This window comes from Antennarius striatus, chromosome 9, assembly GCF_040054535.1.
Source record: "Antennarius striatus isolate MH-2024 chromosome 9, ASM4005453v1, whole genome shotgun sequence".
NCBI classification, from domain to species: domain Eukaryota; kingdom Metazoa; phylum Chordata; class Actinopteri; order Lophiiformes; family Antennariidae; genus Antennarius; species Antennarius striatus.
This window is the reverse complement of record NC_090784.1, coordinates 20,700,374-20,723,314: the sequence shown is the minus strand read 5'-3', so window position 1 is coordinate 20,723,314 and position 22,941 is coordinate 20,700,374. Positions and strand designations below refer to the sequence as shown.

At 40.7% G+C, this 22,941-nt stretch overlaps 2 protein-coding genes across 12 annotated transcripts; one reads left to right on the top strand and one right to left on the bottom strand.

Moving 5' to 3' along the window:
- The first annotated feature begins 105 nt into the window (after positions 1-105).
- si:dkey-199f5.8 (beta-1,4-galactosyltransferase 3) lies at positions 106-14,526 on the top strand. Of its 2 annotated transcripts, XR_011037081.1 has the most exons (8): positions 106-249; positions 7,230-8,594; positions 10,507-10,742; positions 11,102-11,289; positions 11,393-11,515; positions 11,622-11,726; positions 11,823-12,327; positions 12,449-14,526. XR_011037081.1 is itself a non-coding variant. In XM_068323956.1 (7 exons), the coding sequence occupies exons 2-7, from the start codon at positions 8,333-8,335 to the stop codon at positions 12,016-12,018; spliced, it is 1,110 nt and encodes a 369-aa protein (XP_068180057.1). In that variant the 5' UTR covers positions 106-249; positions 7,230-8,332; the 3' UTR covers positions 12,019-14,523. The 2 variants fall into 2 exon arrangements, 1 of the variants encoding a protein (XP_068180057.1); XM_068323956.1 differs by having other exon boundaries at positions 11,823-14,523.
- Positions 14,527-15,500: 974 nt separating this feature from the next.
- On the bottom strand, positions 15,501-20,685 carry zmp:0000000881 (uncharacterized). 10 transcript variants are annotated; one of them, XM_068323937.1, is made up of 5 exons: positions 20,555-20,685; positions 18,865-19,033; positions 18,115-18,253; positions 17,666-17,773; positions 15,501-17,051 (listed from the first exon to the last, which is right to left on the bottom strand). In XM_068323937.1, the coding sequence occupies exons 2-5, from the start codon at positions 18,948-18,950 to the stop codon at positions 15,981-15,983; spliced, it is 1,404 nt and encodes a 467-aa protein (XP_068180038.1). In that variant the 5' UTR covers positions 18,951-19,033; positions 20,555-20,685; the 3' UTR covers positions 15,501-15,980. The 10 variants fall into 10 exon arrangements, with proteins under 10 accessions (XP_068180038.1, XP_068180033.1, XP_068180041.1 ...); XM_068323932.1 differs by having other exon boundaries at positions 18,869-19,033; XM_068323940.1 differs by lacking the exon at positions 20,555-20,685 and adding an exon at positions 20,399-20,520.
- Between the last annotated feature and the right edge of the window lie 2,256 nt (positions 20,686-22,941).

The window sequence follows — 22,941 nt, the reverse complement described above, 5'->3', positions numbered from 1 at the left end:
TGATGACGTAATGACGTCCAAATTTTGAGGAAAACGTGCCTTCTATCGTGAACCGTCTGTCTGGGTTCCAGCGGAGGGGAGGAGAAAAGTGTTGCGTTACATGAACTCTGCTCATTCGCTTCTCTGACTCACGTCCGAGCAGAACCAACTTCAGAACATATCTGAAAACCAAAGTATGTAAAGTCTGTGAAGGAGAAATCAGCCTCTGACAGCGACTTGGTCGATAAAGTGAACCAAAGAATCCGTTTGGTAAGAACAAAACTAATAAATAATGTTTGTGCCCGTGTCGCGCGTTGCTAGCTAGCCAGGTGACCGAAACATCTGCGGCTAGCTTGGTTCGGTTTGTGTATTCTGTCACAACATGTCAGAGTTTAGGTGACGACATTCTCCTGTGCGGCGTTAACGGCATCTAAAGGTGAGATTTATTGTCTTTTGTTTGCGGTAAACATGTGAAATAAAAAAACTGTTGAAAGACCGATTAATGTAACGTTAGCTTCCCCTTCCGATGCTCGTGACTGTAGCAGCGACGTAAAAAAATTGTGAAGTAGACACCAGTTTGTCTCTAATGTGACACAGTTTACGTTTAAACTGATTTTATTTTCTTTTATTAATAAAAATCCACGTAGTTTTGGCTAATGTTCAACGTTATCTCAGTTACGGTACTTTTCCATTTTTTGTTTCACAACTTTTAGCTTGTGAACGAAACACTTGAAAGTTAGCCTCCCCGTCGCTTAAAGACACCAAGAGCTACGTAAACACTCGATTTAATACGTTTCATAGCAAGAACTTTATTTATTAATGACTAACTACTCTTTAATTCGCCTGCGACTACTTCGCCGTTAGGATGTCAGGGACTGCTGAAAATGTGTTACTGTTTTATGTGCAGGTTTCACATCCTCTTTTTAGTCCGTTTTAAGTTTTCATAAATACCCTCCTGTGCGGAACAAAAGGTTCTGTATGGCAACCCCGATCCCCCTTCCCCCACCCGAACTGTCCGTCTGTTTAAGGCTGAGCAGGAGGGTGACAGAACGGCACGGCTGCTCTTGTTTTAGCCGTAAAAATAGTTGTCTAAAAATTACAGCTGGAAAGTTATCAGTGATGTCTCATTACAGTTAAGACAGTCTTGATAAGAGTCAATATATGTCATCGTCCGTGACTCAAAAAAAATTACATGTTACTGCATTTTGTAAATATCCACAGTCAACATTCAGTCGCTGCAGACGTTTACATGGTACACAAATAACACGTGACAAAAAAAGAACAAAATTGCACATGATATGACAAAGGACAGGATCAATAGCTTGAATTACTTTAGAACTGGGTCTATGCATTCAGATCTTATGAATACATGTTAAGACATGTATGTTTAGAATGGTTGTAAAGATCCATGAACAATCTGTTTCGTGTGACGAAGTGGTCTTTCTTGTTGGAGCATGGTACTGTTCTCTCTGCATATGTATGACAAGGAATGATTTTAAATATTTTAATCAACTGTGTAAATGTACATCTATGATAGTACTGTAACTAAATATACATTTGACCAGGTGCAGACTGGGAGCCGTGGAAGCAATAAAAAATTGTCCTTGTTGTATTTGTTGAACATCTGTACTGATCAGATCAGTTGGTGTCACCAGTAGTTTAACATTCCTTTCAAACTGCCAGGTACTTGTTCCACTGGCTCGTACTAATGACAGTGATTTTATGGTGATGGCAGTTTATATTGCAAAAGGCAGCTATATATGTCTTTACTCTTGTAATGCCTGAACTAATGTTTTGCACCATAAATCCATAAAATTCTTATTATAAGGTCTGTGATCGGACTACATCTTTCTTGTTTCACTTAATAGATATAAGGAAGGACAAAATTAGCTTTTTAAGTGTTTTAAAACATTTTGGATATCTACCAGAGGGTTATTGAATAATGATGCACTCCATTCACCCAATCTTCATCTTGTGTGTAAATTTAACAAACATTCTTCTGTGTTGAAGAGAATGTCACAGGACACTTTCAATCCTTCACAGTAAATAAGCAATCGGCAATAAGAATCTACTTATGAATTTAAAATAACAAACTTTATTTCTCCAGTGTGGACTCGAGCTGGAAAATGCTTTTTTTTATAAAGCTGATTACTGTATACATCAGTTTAGGAGTTTGTATCAGATGTCAGACTCTTCAGAGTTCCTGTCCTTTGCTGTCTTTGTCCATCATGTAGAAAAACAGTAGAAAATCAGTGTTCTTAGTTTTTTGCCGTTTCATATTGTATAAACTTGCAAAATATTGCAGGAGGTTTGGTGTTAACTTCCTTTTCTCTAGTATAGGTTGTTGCACCAGGTTTGTTGTGTGTGTCTGGTCCCTTGGGGGTTTCCTTATCACCATGGTTGTTGCATCTAAATTTGCAGCTTACTGTCTCTGGTGGGTTTGTGGTAGCTGCAGATGAACAATGTGCTATGGAGACTGCATATGCACCCACATGCTGAATCAGCAGAGAGAGGAAGTTAAAGATTGATGTGGTGTTTTTTCGGCTTTCCTCAATAGTCTGTTCTGTCGGAGTTGTACTCAAGGGAACAGCCATAGGGACATGCACCAGCTGTACCCACAGTAAATGGCCAGTGCTCAGGAGAGGTTGCCATGACAGGGAAGCAGGCATGCGTTGTCAAGTTACCTGTTCGGTTCAGGGCGTGTTTGCATATTATCCTACTGGCCGATCTTGCTTGGTTGGTGCTTGAGAGAAATGGTCTGTTTGAACAAATACAATCTGTGTTTTTTCCTTAGCCCTTTTGTGTATTTAAGACTAATTTTGTTTTATATAAAGAATGTTTACTTTATCTCATTTGAAGCAAACAAAACAGAAGGCATGTTCTTGTGTCAGAACTTCAGTCTGCTGGCAACACCTTTCCAGGTTTAATTTGTTTGTCCTGTATCTTGAGCTAGCTGAAAAGCTGGGTTGTTAATTAGCATACTCCCAGATCCTTACAGTTTTGGGGAATGGCTTCAACCTATTTTCCAGCCAGCTTTAAAACAAGTTCAATCAGAGGTCCCTTCGAATCCATTTAGGGGATTTTAGCTCTGTTGTAAGATCTAGATTGTGGAAGATTAAGTGATTTTGTCCTTCCATCCCTTTTAGGATCCATTAACATCTATTTATATCAGTATGCTATCTAATGTTAACCTTAAAAGTAAATCATTTACCTTTGATTGATGATATCATCGACAGCTCTGGGTTGCCTCACTTGTTGTCTAAAGCAGCTCAGTCTGAAAGCACTGATGTGATCCCCAGATCTTGACTGTTGAATATCAAACATCAGTATTAGAACGCTGCCTTAATGTGTTGGTGAGCAAATGTTTGCAAGTTTGCTGACACCAAAACTTGCACACTGTATACCATATTGGTCTTTTGCTGGCTCTGGCCATTGTGTTTGTGAACAGATCTGAAGATTTAAGATGCATTTGTAAAGGTGTCACATTAAGTAGCTAAAAAGTCATCATAATATTAATGCTTTTATTCCAGGCTAATGGGACAGAAGTCTACTATGAGCTGATATTATGCAAGATTCATCATAGCATTTAGCTGTGTAACCTGTATTCGAATGCCAGCCATCTCAAACAACACAGTAGAAACATGTTTCAGGACAAGGATTACAGTTTTTAATTGTTTTTATTTAAACTTTTAACATCAGATGCAACCTTTCAAAACTTCTGGATGTCTTTTTCAGGTAGCTGGTAGCCTTTCCGCATTTTTTGTTTAAAATTTTTGATAACACTTCACATTTTTAATGACGTGAGTCCTATTGTGTTTCTCTTCAGTGACTTGAATCATTTTGTGTCCATCATCTGTGTTATTCTTTTCATCCTGACTAGTGGACGTTCTTCTTTGGCATTTCTCATGAGACTATAACACTTGTTAACATATTAACTCTATTGTGTTTTATGTATGTCTGAAGGAATTGCATTCCACTGCATACACCAATGTACCAATAAACTCTTTATGTAAGTGACACTGCCATGTGTGTATCATGCATGGCAGTATCACTTATCACTTTTGACTTATGGACCAGTTTTTTGTTAGTTGGCTTGTATCAGCTTTTATATCTTTGCCTTTTCTGTAAATCATTAGACATGCTGATTAGTTAAGCACATGTTAGATAGAATTATTCAGAAACTCTCCGAAACTCGTTTTCTGTATATAATGACAGCTTCCCAGTTATTTGACACTGAAACTCATGCACTACATTTAATTGTTCCTTTTACGGCTCTGTAAGAAGACATAATGTACTGCCACACCTCCGGTTATAGATAAGGTTGAGTTTGTCACAAAAATGAGATCCAGGATTCACTCTTTGGGAAGTGTAACTGTGTGCGTCAGTTGTTTTTAGCTGTCCATGGTTAAAATCCTAGAGAGAGTCTTTGTGCCAAAGCAAAAGAAATTTGTTTGACTATCCTGCAGGAAAAGCGGTAAGGGTTGAGCAGATTTTAAAGGTCACAAATTTCAGACTGGGATGTCCTCGCTCATCCTTGATAGGCTTGCTCATACAGCATCAATGACACTCTTTGGCAAATGCAAAAGCATCATCTTCTAATACAGATGCAGAGATTTGTGCTTCATTGCGGTCAAGAGGTCGAGGCTTTTACCTGACTGTGGTCTGGGTTTCTTTATGCATAAAAATATTCCTGAGCGCTTCCCTTGTGTTTGTCAGCTCTCAATTAATCTGGATATTTAAAACATTTTTAGCTTTACATTTACTAATTGTGTTACACGCTGCCTCGGGATTTAAAAATTCAACAGTGTAGTGTGGTAACTTTTTAACAGGAATGTATCTCTTGAGGCAGATTCTTCCAATTTTCAAAAGCGAAAAAGTGCTGAAGTCGGCTGTAAAGACATTTCTGGTCTGTTCTCGTTTCATGCAAACCAGCTGTGCCTGGAATTCCCGGCTCAGATTACCTCCAACTGTGAAATAAATCACAGTAAGCAATGAATGAAGGACGATGTTTAAAGTGTGATGATTTGTGTATAAATACTTGTGATCACCTCTAGGATGTGTTAACAGTTGCCGAGGACAAATGGGAATGGAAGAGTATTTTCAGGGCCAATAGAAAATGCAGGAATGTTTGTTTTGGTAAAGCTTGCTGTGGTTGCCCAGGGCTACTATGCCTGTCTATGGACTATGTTGTATGCTATTCCTTCTGGATTGAAAAAGCAGTGCTGGCTATAAGCCTGCATATTCCCTTGACAATGATCTAAATATACTCCCATACTTAGACCCCCATTGATTCAAAGCCCCCCATGCTAGCTCTGTTGTTTCCACATGCATTCATTCATGTGCGCAAGCATGCATGTGAACATACCATATATATGTAATATTAATGCCCCATGGGCAGAAAAGAAAATGTCCTATTTGTCAGCCATTATGTGCCATCAGTGTTTAAAGAGCGCACTGCACAATGAAGTAGAAAAGAAACGAAGAGAGACGGAGAAAGAGCTCCCAGGTCTTAGTATTAAATACAAGGCCTGGCTTTTTAAAATTCTGAAAGTAGAAAGTACATTCGTGCAGCACAGACAATGAAATAAAAAAGAACATGTGTAACCAGGCTGTTGGCTGCTTTCCTTCTCCCCCCCTCCCTCCTCCAATGTCTTTTAGTTTGCTTATCCCTCAGCTCTTTAGTTTGCTCCTCATCCATTGCAGTTTACGCAACAGGAAAAAAGAAGTAAATCAAGAGCCTTAGACTTTGTTAAAGGCGGTTCTCTCACTCTATTTGACACCTCAAAAACAAGATGGGTCTGAAGCACTGAAATACACCCGACTTATCTCATCTTCCCTTTGTTAAGATCTTTGTATATCACCTTACAGAAGAATACGGTTCTGAGGTGTGGTTGAATTGTGAGGGTGTGTCACAGAACTTTTCAGTTCATTGTGATATATTTATGTACATGACACTGAATCATCTCAAAGCTTCAATTTGCACACCATATCAATGAAATACAGTATATGCTTTGTTCTCTTATGTGTAATCATCTGTATTCAGCTAGCAAACATGTCTCAGCCACTGAAGATTACTGCTTTTTTAAATTTATTTTTAGGTCACTTTTGTTTTCTGAATTACATTTCCAAGCAGTGCGATAAATATCTCCACTGCAGGATCAACCCAAGTCTGTATGGCATGAGCTTTGTAAGTCATATCTATAATCTATAGGGGCCAGGCAAAGTGAGAGGGATCACTTCTCCATCTGCTCATGAAGGGAGATTCTCCCCTCCTGTTTGATCCACGTATGCGCTTAGAGAAAACCCTTAATGCTCCCTGAACTGAAAACCCCCAGTCAGCTGTCAAAGCAAAATGCAGTAACGAGTCCGCTGTATAGTTCATTGAGTTTGAATTTGTCATGTTTATTTTGTTGCTGCCTTATTTGTGCACTTTTTCATTTCTTGACCATGACATGCTAAGGGCTGCTAAACATTTTCTTTAAAGAGCATCAAAACGGGCTTTTTTTTTGTAAGAATATTTTGTAAAAAAGTTTTTAAGGAAATGTAGAGATGATATAAATAATAGCATTGCAAAACACAAATGCATCCATCCCAGAGATGTTTAAATTACCAAAAAAATGGATATTTTGATTTCATGTCTGCCTACACTGGGAGACATAGCAGTTTCCTGGGGTTTTATAATTTTTATTTGGTACACTGCACATAAAGTTATAAAATTAGTGATGGCATCATGTGCAGGTGAGTCTAAAAATTTTTCTGTCCTTCTCATTCTGAATCTTCAGTCTCCTAGTTTTGAGCGGGATTAGGATTAGCAGTCTGCGTTGGGTTACTTTAACAAGTGCTAATTGATTTGCGTCTGAGGATGTGTCTGATAATGCAACAGACCGTTATACAAGGACAACACGACATTGCAGCAAATCACGACAAAAGCAGCACTGAGATCTATGTGTAGGTAGCAAGATTTATCTATATCCCTGTGCTCTGCTTCCTGTCTGCTGTCCTCTGTAGGCAGCAGGCTTCTCTGGGGAATCCTGAAGCCCACGCTGGGCCTGATTAGTCCAGGTTGTCCAGCTGTATTGTTGACTCTCCATGTAAATAAACACAATCCATTTGTCTGCCTTGTTCTGCACACAATTAGTCATTGTATGGATATGATCACGCAATGCAAAATCACTGATGTCAACAGTTTGAACCAAAGGGTGCATTGAATGCAACTGTTCTTCACTCTTTTCTGTGTTTTGTTTTTCCAGAGTCGTGCTGGAAGGATTGATCTAGTTTTTATAATCCATCTTGGTGGATAGCAATCCGGGAACACGCTTGAGGAGTCATCACTGTGGATTGCAGGACAATAGCTGTGGAAATCCAAACTCTCCTCCTCCACTCAGTCAATTGCCTCCCCCAGTTCTTTTTCTCTCTGAGCTGAACCCCTCCTCTTAACAAATACACAGTCACCAACATACACATACACACAACTGTGACCACTCCTCCCACACTGCTCAGGGTCCAATTCCCCCTGTCTGCACAGCCAGTCGGGCAGAGAGTCTACGTGAGCCGTCTAATCCTCTGTAAAGTGAAGGGTCCTATACGCCTGCTTATGCTCCCTTTTGTCATGGCGGCTATCGTTGCAGAGGCCTCCCTCAGGAGAGAACATGAGGGAGAACAGGAGGCAGCATAAAGCTCACAAAGGGAGGACGGGAGAGTGAGCGAGAGAGTGGGTGAGAGACACCAGCGAAGGTCCAGCTTCATGGGGCAACGAATGGAATTCAGGGGGGGTGAAACCACATGATGTGGTACCGGCATTACTGCCCAATGCTAATCACAAATTGGACCAGCAGTCAAGTTTGGAGATATTTTCCACGGAGTGACTTGCAGCAAGGAATGCAGTGAAAACGAAAAGCAGACAAGTTTTTCTCCTTGTTTTAGAGTATCTTTCTATTTTTTTTCTGCTTGGTGCTTTTTTTCCAATCAAAGTCTACCAAAAGTGCCTTTTTGTGTTACTTTTGTCAATTTGTTTTTTTTTTACTTTGCTTGCTTGGTTTTCATACTTATTATTTTGCCACAGATGATTACATGAACCATTGCTTGCAGTGACTTTTCACACTTTCAATCACATTCACACTCAGTGATTGTTTTCATATCATACAGGAAGTAGTTAATTTTTAATGGGTACAGCTCCAAAACCGGTTTTCACCATATTCATCATTGACAATCATCTTCCTTGATTGTCCGCTCAGCAAGACGTGGCATCACCAGTGTTAAATCGCTGACAGTTGGGTGAATCCAGAATTGACCAGACTTTCCAAAGCACCTTCTCCCCAACATCTGCTGCCTTTGAAGACGCAGAGCAATCGCCATGTCCAGCATCTACTCCAAATGGCGCTATCTTTTCATGTTCCTGGGCATCCAGTTGGTTGTCATGGCACTGCTGTCCCGAGAGGGATACCAGAAGAGGGTGTCTTATTTCATCCGCATCTTCCGTAAGGCTGACCCCACTTTGGGCCGCAATCACACGGCAGCTGTCGGAGGGGATGTATATGCCAACCTCTCCCACCTTTCCAAAGTTAACAGCAATGGAGAGGACATACCCTACTGTCCTAAGACGTCGCCTCTTATAAGTGAGTGTTCAAGTCTTTTTTGTTCTTTCATAATTGATCAGACTGTCACTGAAGTTCCATCACGCTCTTAAAGACAGGGGGTACTTTTAGAAATGAATTTCTCTGCATCATCATCTGCTCTTTCGGGTATTTCAGCAGCTATAAAAATAAGTACTTAACTGCTTCCATGGATTTCCAATAACAGTCAAGCTAATGGGTTGTGTTGTTATTTGGTGAAACACTGGCGAGTCGTGCTTCATTATGATCATATCAGATCGTAATGTCCATTTTGATCAGCTGATTATGCAAATGTAGGACATGTTTCTGTTACACCCAGCATGCTTTTCAACATGGTTTGGTTGGTGTCCCATTTAATGTTACTGTTGTTTGGTCAGTCCACCGTCTTTAGTTTTCTTTGATGCGTCGCCAAAAGAGGAAAGAAAAAAAATGTGACTTGGACAAACAGGGAAGTGAGCTAATGGCGCAAAAAGCAAGCAAACACACTGAACTTACCATTTACATTAATATCAACAGTCAGAAATTGGAAAATTGGTGAGTTGATCAATTGACGTGTTCCTTAAATTTGCATTTTTGACTTTTTGCTGTTTAATTTTCCACTGAAAGAACCACATTCATTGTTGCAATAAAGTCTCCTTTACTCGCAGTTATCCATTTTATCACAGGATATGTTCATGAAAACCTGCAAACTTAATTTAAATTGTATTGCACCCTGCCACTGTGGGTCTTCCTGAGGTTTAAAAATCAATTGTGGCCTTTGAGAGGAGGTTGACCCGGACGTTTAGCTTTGGCTCTTCTGACCACATTGATCTCAGTTTGCTTAATGACAACTGCTCAAAGTCCAACCACTGAATAACGTCAGATAGGATTAACAGTTTAGGGGGTATTATGTGGGCCTTGTGAATTGCCTGTTTGTATTTGTTCTTTTCACGCACTCCGTATCCTGCTCGGTGTTTGTTCAGTGTAGGTAGGATGCTTTGTCAAAGTAAGCTTACCTCTCCCCCTTTCTGCTTGCCACATCACAATCACTAATTTTAAACCACACCCTGTCAACTGAGCCACGTCGTATGGACAACTTTTGTTTGGAAATGGTAATAAATACTTGCTATTGAGGTAATGCTGAACATTCGCTCCGATAACAGGAAATGAATAGAAAATTCCCGGAGGTTTGGATCAGGTTTTAGGGATTTTTCCCCAGTGAAACAGACCCGGTTGAAATGCCTCAACTGCATTTCGGGTCTCATTTTAACAGTATCCTGTGTCTGTGTTGTTCGAAATGTTTTATATTTCAATTCAGTTATTAAGATTCGGTGTCATGATTCTGAAATGGTAAAACAGGAACCGCTGTTGTTTTGGAGATCGAATTTCAGGGTTCAGGTGACAAACGGGCTTTTATTCTTCCTGTATTTTAATCTAGTTTTATCCTCGTTTTCTCATTCCTTCGTATTACTGGTTTCTGTCTTTACAATTCAGGACTGGGGGGGGGGGCATCCTCAGATTGTCTGACCAGCTGTTCAAACAATGTTCAATCTACTGTCACATAAATGCACTCACATAAAAGCACTGATTTCATTATATAGTAAAAGAAGGTGTTAAATGTTCTCTCCATCAGCCATAGGTAGAAACGCAGGTTTGGAAATGTGAATCTTGCTACATGGATTTTGAGGCAGGAAGGTGTTTTAATCTCTGTGTTGCAAACGACTGCAAGCTGCCATAACTCTGAAGCCTGTGACTTAAAAAGTGTATTTCAGCATACCTGACTCAACAAAAAGACTCTACATTCAAATGATCATTCTTGCAATCGGATTATGTCTTCGGTTCATCAAACATTTTTGTTCCCTAGCAGATAATGACAGCATACTCATTTCCTACTGTCTCTTAATGGTGATGACAGCAGATGTATTTGTGCTTACAGGTGGGCCGATCCACGTGAGATTCCCATCAGGGCTCAGACTAGAAGAGGTCGAGAGGAAAAATCCCATGGTGGTACGCGGCGGACACTACAGGCCGCCAGACTGTGAGGCGAGGCATAAGACGGCCATCGTCATTCCCCACAGACACAGAGAACACCACCTGAAGTTCCTGCTCTACTACCTGCATCCTTTTCTGCAGCGACAACAGCTTCAGTATGGAATTTACATCATCCACCAGGTGAGAAACACCCAGTGTCATATTAAAGGAAAGTGTGAATACGAGAAATAAGTCATGGTTACTTTAGTTAAACTAAGTTACCCATTTGATGTTGTGTTGATTTCAACTGGTCTGATTTAAATATTCATAGAGCGTTATAAGATAAGGTAATAGAGTACTTCTATTTATGACTCAAAGAACTTCTGGCCAGTGGAACAGCGCCATCTAGTGGGCACTTAGTGGACATGCATGTGACAGAATGACACTTAAGTGGATCAGAGGGTGTAATCTGCTTAGCTGCTTAAATTCATTCTTGCTTACTCCTCAGCACTTGATCTCCAGTCTTATTGTTGATTCTAATGATTTTTTTTTTTTTGCAGGCTGGAAACTACACTTTCAACCGGGCCAAGCTGATGAATGTTGGTTTCCGTGAGGCCATGAGAGAAGAGGACTGGGACTGCATCTTCTTTCACGATGTGGACCTCATTCCAGAGGACGATCGCAACACCTACACCTGCGACTCCAACCCGAAGCATTCAGCCATCGCCATGGACAAATTTGGCTACAAGTATGTCATTTCTTTGCGTTATGTTAAGAGACCCACCGACACATCTTATTTGAAGTGTACCTGAAATATCTACTAATGTTATGTGCTCATCAATCCTCTCCAGGCTTCCATACAAGATGTACTTTGGAGGAGTGTCCGCTCTGACGCCACTGCACTACCTCAAAATGAACGGCTTTCCCAACAATTACTGGGGCTGGGGTGGAGAGGATGATGATATTGGAGCCAGGTGAGAACAACAAAGGCGAGATTCCCCAGGGTTGAAGTACAGCAGGAGAGGGTTTAGATCCGGCGGGACTCTCTAATCTACTGACGTTTGTTTCTCATCTTCTTAGAGTATCTCTGGCGGGGATGTACATCACCCGTCCGTCACTGAATGTCGGCCGCTACAAGATGATCAAACACAAGCTGGATGAAGGAAATGACGTCAACCCAAAGAGGTACAGGGAACGAGCCCGTGACCTTATGATTTAAATGCATATAAATGTGAAATACAATATTCAGAGGACAATATCTTCTGCTTCATGCTCTTAAAGGTTCAACATGCTGGCCAAGACACGACAGACCTGGAAGCTAGACGGCATGAATACGGCCGAATACGAGATCGTTTCACGGGAATATCTGCAGCTCTACACCAACATCACTGTCTACATCGGTACTGAAGACGGCCTCCATCCACCCACCATATCACAGCCTCCTGCCGACAAACTTGAAAATAAAGTCGGAGCGTAATGCTGACAAAAAGGCCTTTGAGAAAATGAATGTCACCTCTCCCAAAGAGACCACTAATCATATTCCGCTCTTCCATGACTTAATTTGGAGGGGGGTGGGGTTCTTACCTCAGTGGCCTGGAGTTTTTTGCTCATGTCAAGCTTGTCTTTGCCAGATTGAGATGGAAGTGCTTTCTGTGGAAGAGTGTTCATACAGCCTGTGGATAGTGGGTAACTTCTGATTTAACACAAAAACATTTTGATGGACGGATTCTCGGCTCTTAGTGACGACTCTCCGCCTCGATTCTTCTTCTACAGGAGGATGAGTAAAGTGGGTAAAAGTTGGACTCTATGAGTTTATACATCTACAGCGCAGTGGTCGCTGGTTCAGCCTCATGATGCCTTAGAATCTTGTGCTTCTTACCATTTTACTCCTACCTTACTTAATTTAGAATATTGGGCTGGGCGGAGAAGAATCCGTGACCTTCAGGAATCATGCTGGATCACAACAGTGTGTCTCGACGCCAATGAATACCCGAGCAAGTGATGCTGCTACGAAGGAATCTGCTTTATCATTGATGCCATTACTGCTTCAAAACAAGGCACATATCCCATCTGTCTGCAGTTCTGTGTTTGGTTTGTGTACAAAGTGTATTTTTAAAGTTTTGCATAATTTTGTTACTTGAAAATACAAAATCATTTTGTGTCTGTACACCACATGGGTAGCACCTGTGCAGCATTTATTATAGCCTTTCAAATCTTCAAATCCTTTCAATATCCTCAAGCATTTCTGAATGAATATATAACTTTCTTTGTGTGCTTCCTTATTAAATACAGCAGCTCTCTGTGACTGATGAGTCTTCTGCCTTCAGGCAAGGTTGTGATCCACATGTAAACGGAACATGTGTTGCTTGACGTTAAGGATTTACACATTCTGTTTGTGGATTCATATGGTCTGTAATTCGATGAAAATGTCTCTATATGTTCAGTCAACCGTGTGAATCTCTCACCATCCTCCATTTGTACAAATGCTGTTCCAACCTGGAGTTACAGAAGCCAAATTTATCCAAGCTATCCACCCAAAGCACATCCTGAGGATTGGATCGCTGTTGATCATTAACAAATATCGCTTTAGGTCTCGCTGGTCATTAACAAATGTCTCTTTAGGTCTCTTTTTTTTTTTTTTTTTTTTTTTTAATGTATTTGCTTCAGATGAGATGAAGGATTCTCTTCTGCTTAATGTCTGGAACAGTTTGAAATGCACTGGTTTTCACCCAGTGCTGAGGGCACTGCGATCTCCTCAGCGGGCTCGCCGTGTGTGAGGTTATCTGGTGACAATGTGAGTTGTCCTGTTGTGAGCCTCGACCCCTCGAACGATAAGCGATCGTTGAAAACGGGCGTCAAATTTAAAAAAAGAACGGAAAATGTTACATCTATAGCAACATTTATCATTAGCTTATGAAGGAGCAGGCTGTCTTCTTTTAAACATTTATTCTCATTCTGACTCATAACTTTAGTGTGATCGCTCTTCGCTCCTTGATGAGACTCCAGGTCTTTAATGAAGTTACAATAGGTGCGTTTTTTGTCGTATTCTTTCTACCAGAGTCCAAATTCTGCGTGTGGACTCCCCTCTTGCCCCCCACCCCCACTGCTACTGTGACCGATTTGATTGTTACCCCTGGAAAACCCAGCTTGACTACCGGTCAGAGAACGAGCCTGAAACCAAAGATGACTGAATGAAAATCTGTGTTGCTGGGGAGTTGGAACGTGTGAGTGTGTGTGTAGCGCTTTTCATATCTTGCGAATATTTTAATTGCCTCTTCCAGTTGAGAGTTCGAAGAATCTCAAACAACACATTTTTTTTACTGAAGCTTTTTATCCTATCGTCGCTGTTTGTTGTTTCCGCCCAATCAGACGAGCTCAGAGTAAAGAGTCCCATTATTTCCTTGAATGGACGATTGGATCTGATTTTGTTGTAAATTCATGTTCAGCGTTGGCCTTAGCAACACACACACACAGTCAAAATAGTCATATTTCAGCATCATTAATAGGACCTTGATATCAACATTAGATATATGCATGGCAAAGAAGCTTATTAATATGAGAATGTACTGAGATGATGCTGATCAGTGTTTGCCTAGAAAATATCAAGCATGCTGATGCATCGATGTTGTGAACTGGAACCTTCTTGTGACTTATTTCAATCTGCTGTGCGGAGTGCTTTTCACAATCTCTATCATTTACTATTTCAGCTTTTTTTTTAAAAGCCCTGTGTAAGCGATGTAAACTCTTTTATGTTTGATTGCGGTCTGGTGTGGATATGCTGAGCAGCAATAGAAAGCAGTGATCAGTGTAGTGTAGATGCAACCAAGGTGACTTTGTGTTCTTCCTGCTCTCTTTATGAATTCTGCACAGTCCAGAGTGGCCTTACTTTCATTAATAAACTGATTATTCAAATGAAAATCGTGCGCATTTTCTTCTACAACTTGTGATTTCTTCCCACACCTCCAAACTGAATCTGTTCGTCCCATCCTGGTGACGGTGATATCTCAGGCAGTCCTTGAGTATATTTGCCCTCAAAGATTAACTGATTGCTATTAGATGAAATGATTGCTATAAGATATTGATTGCTAGTGTCACTATGACCACAAAGCAAACATAATCTCTTGGCTACACCTCAAATTCAAGCGCTAATCATCTCCAGGATGTCCAATATCTCAGAATAAATAACCCCACTTGGGGCCACACCCCCGAACATTCTTCTAAAATGTTAAGTAAATATTTAAGGTGCTTGTGTACTCAATAGAGAAGCTGTTCTCACCTATCACCACCGGTGTCTACCTGGACAGTACAGGATCGTAGCCTTTACAATTTTTAATCTTATTTACCTGTCAGTGAACCGTTAGCCTTCGTTCGTTCAACCGGTTTCACTATTGCTCGCATCAAGTCGCACAACGGCTGAGTGAGATTGTTGTACCTGACGTGGCAAAGCCCAAACTAATCCGTATTTTTAACGAGCAATGTTTAGCCACAGGCTGAATTTAAATGATTTAGGATCAATCCTTCTTACTTTAGTGATCGCCTACATTTGACAGTGCTGCAGAATGTAGATGGGTTGTTTTTTTTCTAAAGGACAAAGATACTGCATCACGGTGTTGAACACGGAGTGCAGTGTTGATGTAGGACCATGTACTGTACATTTGACGGAGGCGACGTCGGGTGCAGTTCATTACTGCAAACAAACCAAAGGTCTTTAGAACAAGCTCTTCTGGTTTGTGTGAAAATGTCTTTGTCTTGCTTTGAGCTGGAATTAATTACCTTTCGTTTCAACTCTTCACAGGACAAGAGTTGTCATTTCTATTCTTGGTTGTCTGGTTTTTCTGAGTGTGTTCAAAGGTGTGATTATTGTAGGTGTAGAACATCCCAAAGGAACAAAGTAATTTCACAACTGAAGAATTTCAGACTCTATTTATATTCAGAAACATAAACGTAAAGTATGAACTTTGTTCACAGGTTTTATTCAGATGCTGACAAAGATCAACAGATGGTTGTTTGTGCATGCAGATGCTTCTTAAAAGTACAAAAAAACCCAAGTGATGAACATCATGTTCAAGCACAACCGAAATCATTCCAGGTAGTCCTCTGCTCACATTTTTTCAAAGTCCCATCATGCATTTCTACGTTTGCATGAAGTTCATTTTATCTGCAAGAGAAAGTGTAGCTTAGTGGAAATGTGTACTTCCCTCAGAAGATATCCCAAATAAGGACGCCTGAAATAAACATTCAAACAACACTTTTTAAAGAAAAAAGGTTTTTTTTCTCCAAAAAACTGTTTAAACTCTTATGGTTATATCTTCTGTGGGGTTTTTTTCCACATCCAGGCTCATTGGTGGTGATACATCAGAATATTTCACACCCATGCTGTTCTGCCAAATCATGGACCAAGAGGCTCAGAGTGTTAAATAGGTCTCTGTTAAATCCTTACTATTTGCTATTAAACTTGACATCATCATATTTGACTATCTTTCCATCACGAGTCACCACCTCCATTTGCTCCCATGATCCAACCTCCCCGTTTTTCTCCTCAAAGCGTCGAACCACCACCCTCCCCGTCTGGGGGAGATTACAGGGCAGATCCTTGGCAGCTTCTTGATACATTCTCATTTTCAAAAGGTCCTGTGTGAGGTCAGATCCATTCATCCTCTCCTTCTTGTCATCCGTCCTCTGTGGGGAAGGAGATAAATCCAATCCGGATCGAGGACGGGCAATTTTGATGTCTGGTCTGGGTGAGCGTTTCCATTTCAGTGGCGATGGAGACCAGTCACCTGATGGTAAATCCTTTTGGAACGGTGATGCAGCTCTGTTGATTGGCGGTGAATCCCTGTGGAACGGTGATGGAGCTCTGTCCACCGGACAGAATGGCGATGGAGCTCTATCCACCGGTGGGGACTCCCTGTGGAATGGTGATGGAGCTTTGTTAGGCGGTGAATCCCTGTGGAATGGCGATGGAGCTCTGTTGATTGGCGGTGAATCCCTGTGGAATGGCGATGGAGCTCTGTTGATTGGCGGTGAATCCCTGTGGAACGGTGATGCGTCCCTTCTAAACGGTGATGCGTCCCTTTTCATTGGTGAAGAAGACCGTTCTTTGGCTCCAAGGTGAGATGAAGGTTCCTTTTTTCCTGGTGTAGCATCAGCTCCACCTGCACGTCCAGCCTTTCTTATATCACTTATAACCCCTCCCATGGAGGCCCTCAAGGTAGGATTGGTCTCCACCATCCTACACACGGCCTGACAGTACGGCTGGTCCTTCAGGGTCTCCTTGATCTTGTCGGGACAGACGCTGGGCGTGTACAGCCGCACCCGGGCGAGGAGCTCGGCGATAATCTTGCCCATGGCCCATACGTCCGAGCGCTGGTCGCGTTGGCTGTTCCTCTGTAGAACCTCAGGAGCGGAGTAGGCTTCGTTCCCCATGTCCATGGCCGAGTTGAGGCCGCGCCGGAAGAACTTGGCCAGTCCCAAGTCAATGATGACCGCTCTGTTTGTGTTATGCTCCACCTGGAGGACAAATATTTCTCTTGTAAATATTGCTTTGATAAAAATTACAAAACAAAATCATTCACCCAAGAAATTGTATTTCACACACAAACACAAACGCAGCAGCTGAGCAGGTTACAAAGATGTCAGCCAAAAATTAATAAAGTAAGCCTGTCTTGGATTTATTTATTTGTAGTTTTAATGCTCTGCTTGTATATTCAATTGAGTTCAGTCTGTTATTAAATTTAAATTTTTTGTCTCTACCTGTCTATTAATGCACAGTAATAAGACGTTTGTACATGCAACGAAATATTCAGATTGCTTTAATGCAGAATGGTACATTACCTATGTCAATAAAAATGTATGTTAATTTTCAAGTAAACAAAGTGGTAATTCCCCATTCCATCCTTCAAAATTTTAATATCTCATTAGAACCATGCGGCTTTCGATTCCCAGAAAGATGACTTAATCTGGTGAGTCATGGCTTTCTTTAACCTGTTTGAGGTTCATTTACCAGGAAGTGGAAAATTAGCCGGGTTGAATCTGACTTCAGGGCATCGGTAAAAACCCACAACCTTTATTTTACTTTACATTTATGGCTGACACAGTCATAGCACATGCAGGCCTCCACTCACCATGATGTTTTCAGGCTTGAGATCTTGATGGACGATATCTCTGGTGTGAAGGTGAAGCAGCCCTTCACACATGCCGATGATGATGGTGCCTTTATTAGCGGGCGTCAACTGTGAAGATGGAAATTTGAGATCACATTTATGAGTCATGGCTTCCTCGTGTTTGGCTGCACACAATTTTCCTGTTGTTGGAGTTTGTCATCTAAACATTTAAATCGACATTTGCAGACACAGATTGGGGTCATTAACCTCACGCTAAAAATTCATGCTGAGATCTGTTTCAGTCATGCGTCTCATGCATGAGATGATTGGTCGACACAGGAAATTATGCGGTTATGCATAAAGACACCAAAAGGGTAGAGGAAGTAAAAGTAGTCACAAGGATTTGAGAGTTTGTAATATTATGATATCATTCCAGCTTCAGTCTCGTCTGCTTGTTATATTTGCTTTACCTGTATTTTGGATTTTGATGCTTTAAAGATGGTGACCTCTAAGTCCTCCCCAAAAATAAACTCCAGAGGAAGGATCCATTTTCCATCTCTGAGAGTGATGTTGCCCAGAAGCTTCACAATGTTGGGATGATTTGCTGAACTGGAGAACAGTGGTGAGAAAGACAAACAGCGTCCGTTATCAGTTAGAAAAAAATTAAAAAATAACCAGTTAGACCACTTAATTTATAGTTACTTTAGTCCCTCTGGTGTTTTACCTAAAATTAAACTCATCTTCCAAACGCTATTGTTCAATGGCCTCCGGGTCAGGTAAGCTTCTCAAATAAATTGAAGCTCTATTTAGAGCAAAAAAACAACAACATACTGTCGCGAAACACTTCCAAAATAAGTCTAAAATAGGCTAAAAAGCATCAAGTCTGAGCTGGAGGTGAGTTTGGTGGAAGAATGCAGTTCTCCTTTTCATATGTGTGGCTGTTGCTCGACTGAAGTGGGAAAAACAATCTAGGTTTCAAACTAAAGCAGCACACCCGACCCCACGGATAGCCAATAATTTGGTAACGATATGAGGAAGAAGCTAAAATGTGATCAAATATTCATGTTTTTAATCCACTGGATGTACAACCAACGTGACAGAATGTGTAAAAGTTAGTAGTTTAAGAGGGTAACAACAGAAGGCAAATATTGGATAATTACAGATAAATCCTAATCATAAAGTGCCTTTGGATATTTAAACTGTGGCCGGACTAAATTTACCTACTTGTATACTTCACATTCTCTCTCCAGGTCCTTCCTACTGATGAGCTGGTGGGGGACCTTCTTAACAGCAGCCCACTTATCATTGTACTTCTCCTTGTACACCTTCCCAAAGCAGCCCTTGGCGATGGTGCCGGTGGAGTAAGCCATCTAGGTCACGTTGGGATGACTGCAGAGCGAGGGTGAAGTCATTTTAAATTAAATCATGGCAGACAAAAGAGAAATAAGACGTATTTCCTGCGCTTAAAGCTCATCAAACATTTGTTGGGGACTGTTCTATGCCCGTCTGTCACGGCTTGAGTGGGAGGACTGCTGTGATTTCTGGTTCTTTTTTTCGTCCTCGTGACGCCACATGACGACGTCTGACTGATGCAAGAAGAATTCAAACAAAGGTCCCCCGTGAAAGATTACACTTTAAAGTCAAGCCAACCTCTTGAAGCTGAATTCCAATTAGTGTTGTGTTCCAGGTGGTTTTTGTATAGACTGTGGTGGTATTCAGTGGTAGAAAGTAACTAATACATTTCCTCAAACCCTCAAAGCAGTTTACAGACTCTTATCACTTACTTTCCACTTCAAGGAAGAATATTTCACAATATTTACTGTATGAAAATACACAAATTTTCCTACATTCACTTAAAAGCGAGTTCCTCGAAATATGGAAATCAAACTAGGAATCACATCAACAGTAAATAAAATACATATTTAAACAGCAAAAAATGTATAGCGTAAGTCATTTTACATCAGCAACTTTAAATTTTGAACGCACCATACATACAAGTGTGTGCAAATAGAACCAGAAAGCTTGCCGTACTTAAACATCAGATACTAACTGTCTGAAAAAACAGACAGAAGAGTCAATACTTTCAAATGACTCACTCGTTTACTCAGCCCTGTTGAGCAACACTGGAGACTCCATGTCATAGAGAACAGAAACTCTGAAACCATCGCTTTGCTTCATATAAACAGAATATGTGGACAAATTGTTCATCTGGGATCTGGGATTAGAATAACCCTGAGGTTCGATGCAGAACTCAAAACCCAAAATAGACAAAAAGTAGAACCTACCTGCTCACCTCAGGTGAGTTTACTCCACAACACAGAGCCTGTTGCATAAATAACAGATTCCACGCACTGATATAAACAGACATGTTACTTGTTTTAAGGATTCTGACCGTAGATCTACCTGAAGTCAGAATCCGGCAGCTCATGTCACACAAACTTTAGCTGAGTGTTGCTTAAATTTGGATTAAAACCTGACAAACCGGTAAATTCACTGTGGTAAACATCCATTTGCTTTGTCATAGCTGGAACAGAAGTTGGCTGCTTGTAATTCAAGTAAATTTAAAAAAAAAAAAAAAAAGTGAACAAAACCAACATCTTGAAAATTAACAGTTTAACAAATGTTTGAGAGTCTAGTCAGTCACATTTCTACAATTATTTGTAACATCAGACAGAAAAAAAAAATGAAAGAAACGACAAGCAACATGAGCATAAGCATTCATGTCAATAAAAACAGCTTTTCTATCATCACTACCTCTTAAATTTTTAGAATCTGGTTGAGCAAAGAGTGAAATGCACTTTTAAAACAGGAGAGAAACAAAGCTCCAACAGGTTTGTCAGTCTGACGCCAAATAGATTCTCCACATTGTTCCGACACATGTTGTCTGCTGGTCTAGGAACAGGCACCTACCTCTCTGCTGCAGAGGGATCAGGTCTGAGCATGACTTCACATAGTTATCTCTCTTTTACTCCTTCCACACCTTGTCCATGACCCTGATCTAGGGAGGCGTGCCTGAGCGCCGCAGCTGCTAACCTGAAGGCAGGAATGAGGAAATGCCATATGACTCCACCCTTAGAAAGAACCAATTAGAAGACGGCATGTGGGCTTCATAACTGGACATGACTGGGTGGATGATGATGATGATGCAGTGATGAACACCAGGTGGAAATAAACGGAGCAACACCTAAGACACGATCATTAGATTTTTACCCCACCCTTACAAATCCCTACTTTGTGGTCGTTGGTGGTCCAGGGTGAGACCACCAACAGCCACATTCCTACGAAGCCGTCATGTTGTGTAGTATCCCAGTTAATCCCATCCCATAAAGTCGAATCTCATGTGCCCTTTCCTCCAACTGCATTTCATCTGATCCTGCCTTCTCGTCTATAATCTTATCCTAGCCTATTGAATCCCATCCTTTCCCCTCCAGTCTTCTCCTGTTTTTGACCGGGAATCAAACCACAATAAACAACAGCACCAACAAACCACTGAGCTGCATTCATATTAAGAAAACTTCTCCCATTATTCTTTCTATTTATCTCCTCTTTTCTACAACTTTTACTGTCCTCTCCTCCCCTCCCCTCCCCTATCCTACTATCCTATCCTATCCTATCCTATCCTATCCTATCCTATCCTATCCTATCCTATCCTATCCTATCCTATTCTATCTCTGATCTGGGATTGAACCTGTTTTTCCAATCATCATCATCATCATCATCATCATCATCATCGTCATCATCATCATCATCATCATCATCATCGTTGTCATCTTCACCATCCTTTAAAGAGACCACATTACAAATCAAGCTGCATACATTATTGAATGATATCCAAGTATATCCAGCCCTAGTGAAGATATACCTATCTGTCCCATCCTGCCAGACTCCACTATCATATCTTATGTAATGACCATAATTCATGGCAACATTTCCTTTTTCACAAGAAATGTTTTATTTTGGAATATCGCAGAGCGCACTTGGCCTCCTGGGAATTAAAGGTAATTAGTGCAGGGAAATAAACAAGTGGTAAAAAAGTTACAAAGAAAAGGGAGATTAAGCTTCTGGAAGTAGTTCAGCTCCAGTCGAGAGTGGCAACAAGCTATGTAATTTCATTTATTTGTGCCTGAAGGTTTCATGTTTATCATATATATTATTGATTTTATATTGTAAAAACTATTATTTGCTAAGTGAGCTAATGTGCCGTTGTCTTGTGTTTATTCTCATTTTAGCTCTTAAGTTGATCTGTGAACCGAATTTTAAGTTTGCCTGTGAACCGAATATTTCATTAAAAATTAATTAAACCATCAGTGCGTTGATCGACACGTTTATAAGCAAAACAAAGCCGAGAACGACAGGAGAGAGGATCCGGAGCGTGTGGAAATTCACGCAGTTCCTCCTGGAGGACGACCTTCACCAGAGTTCTCCACCAGGGGGCAGCGCGTCCAGGTCTGACCCAGAACTGGCGTCGGTGTCTTTGGCGAAGAACGTGAATGAATGAATGAATGAATGAATGAATGAATGAATGAATGAATGAATGAATGAATGAATGAATGAATGAATGAATGAATGAATAAATAAATAAATAAATAAATACATACATACATACATACATACATACATACATACATACATACATACATACATACATACATACATACATACATACATACATACATACATACATACATACATGAACTTTATGACTCAAACAAAGAAACAGGCAGACAAATATTCAAGTTTCAAGCATGTTTATCAACGCATCCTCGACGTGGAGCCTGTTATACGTCAGAAAATAGCCGGTTTTCACTCCTTTTGTGTAGATAGTGAATATATTGGTAGAAGGATGCTGAGTTTTGAACTACCAGGCAGGAGGCCTAGAGGAAGACCAAAGAGGAGGTTTATGGATGTAGTGAAAGAGGACATGAAGGTAGTTGGTGTGAGACAAGAGGATGCACAAGACAGGGTTAGATGGAGGCAATTGATTCGCTGTGGTGACCCCTGAAGGTCAAAGCCGAAAGGAAAGAATGTAGACATGGGTCACATGCATGACGTCACAGCGACTGGTATGCTACATCTTAAAATGTCAAGAAGTACAAGAACTGCAAAACATTAATATTTACTTAAATCTAATTAATTTTTACAACACAGCTTTGGGGCGATCGACATCAGTAATTCTGAGTTTTTCTGGATTGCATCAGTCAGAAATCTGGAACTATGTCTTTCAGATACTTTTTAAATCTGGATTAATTGAATTCATTTAGACGTGTTTGAATCAAAACAACAAAAAAGTGTGCATG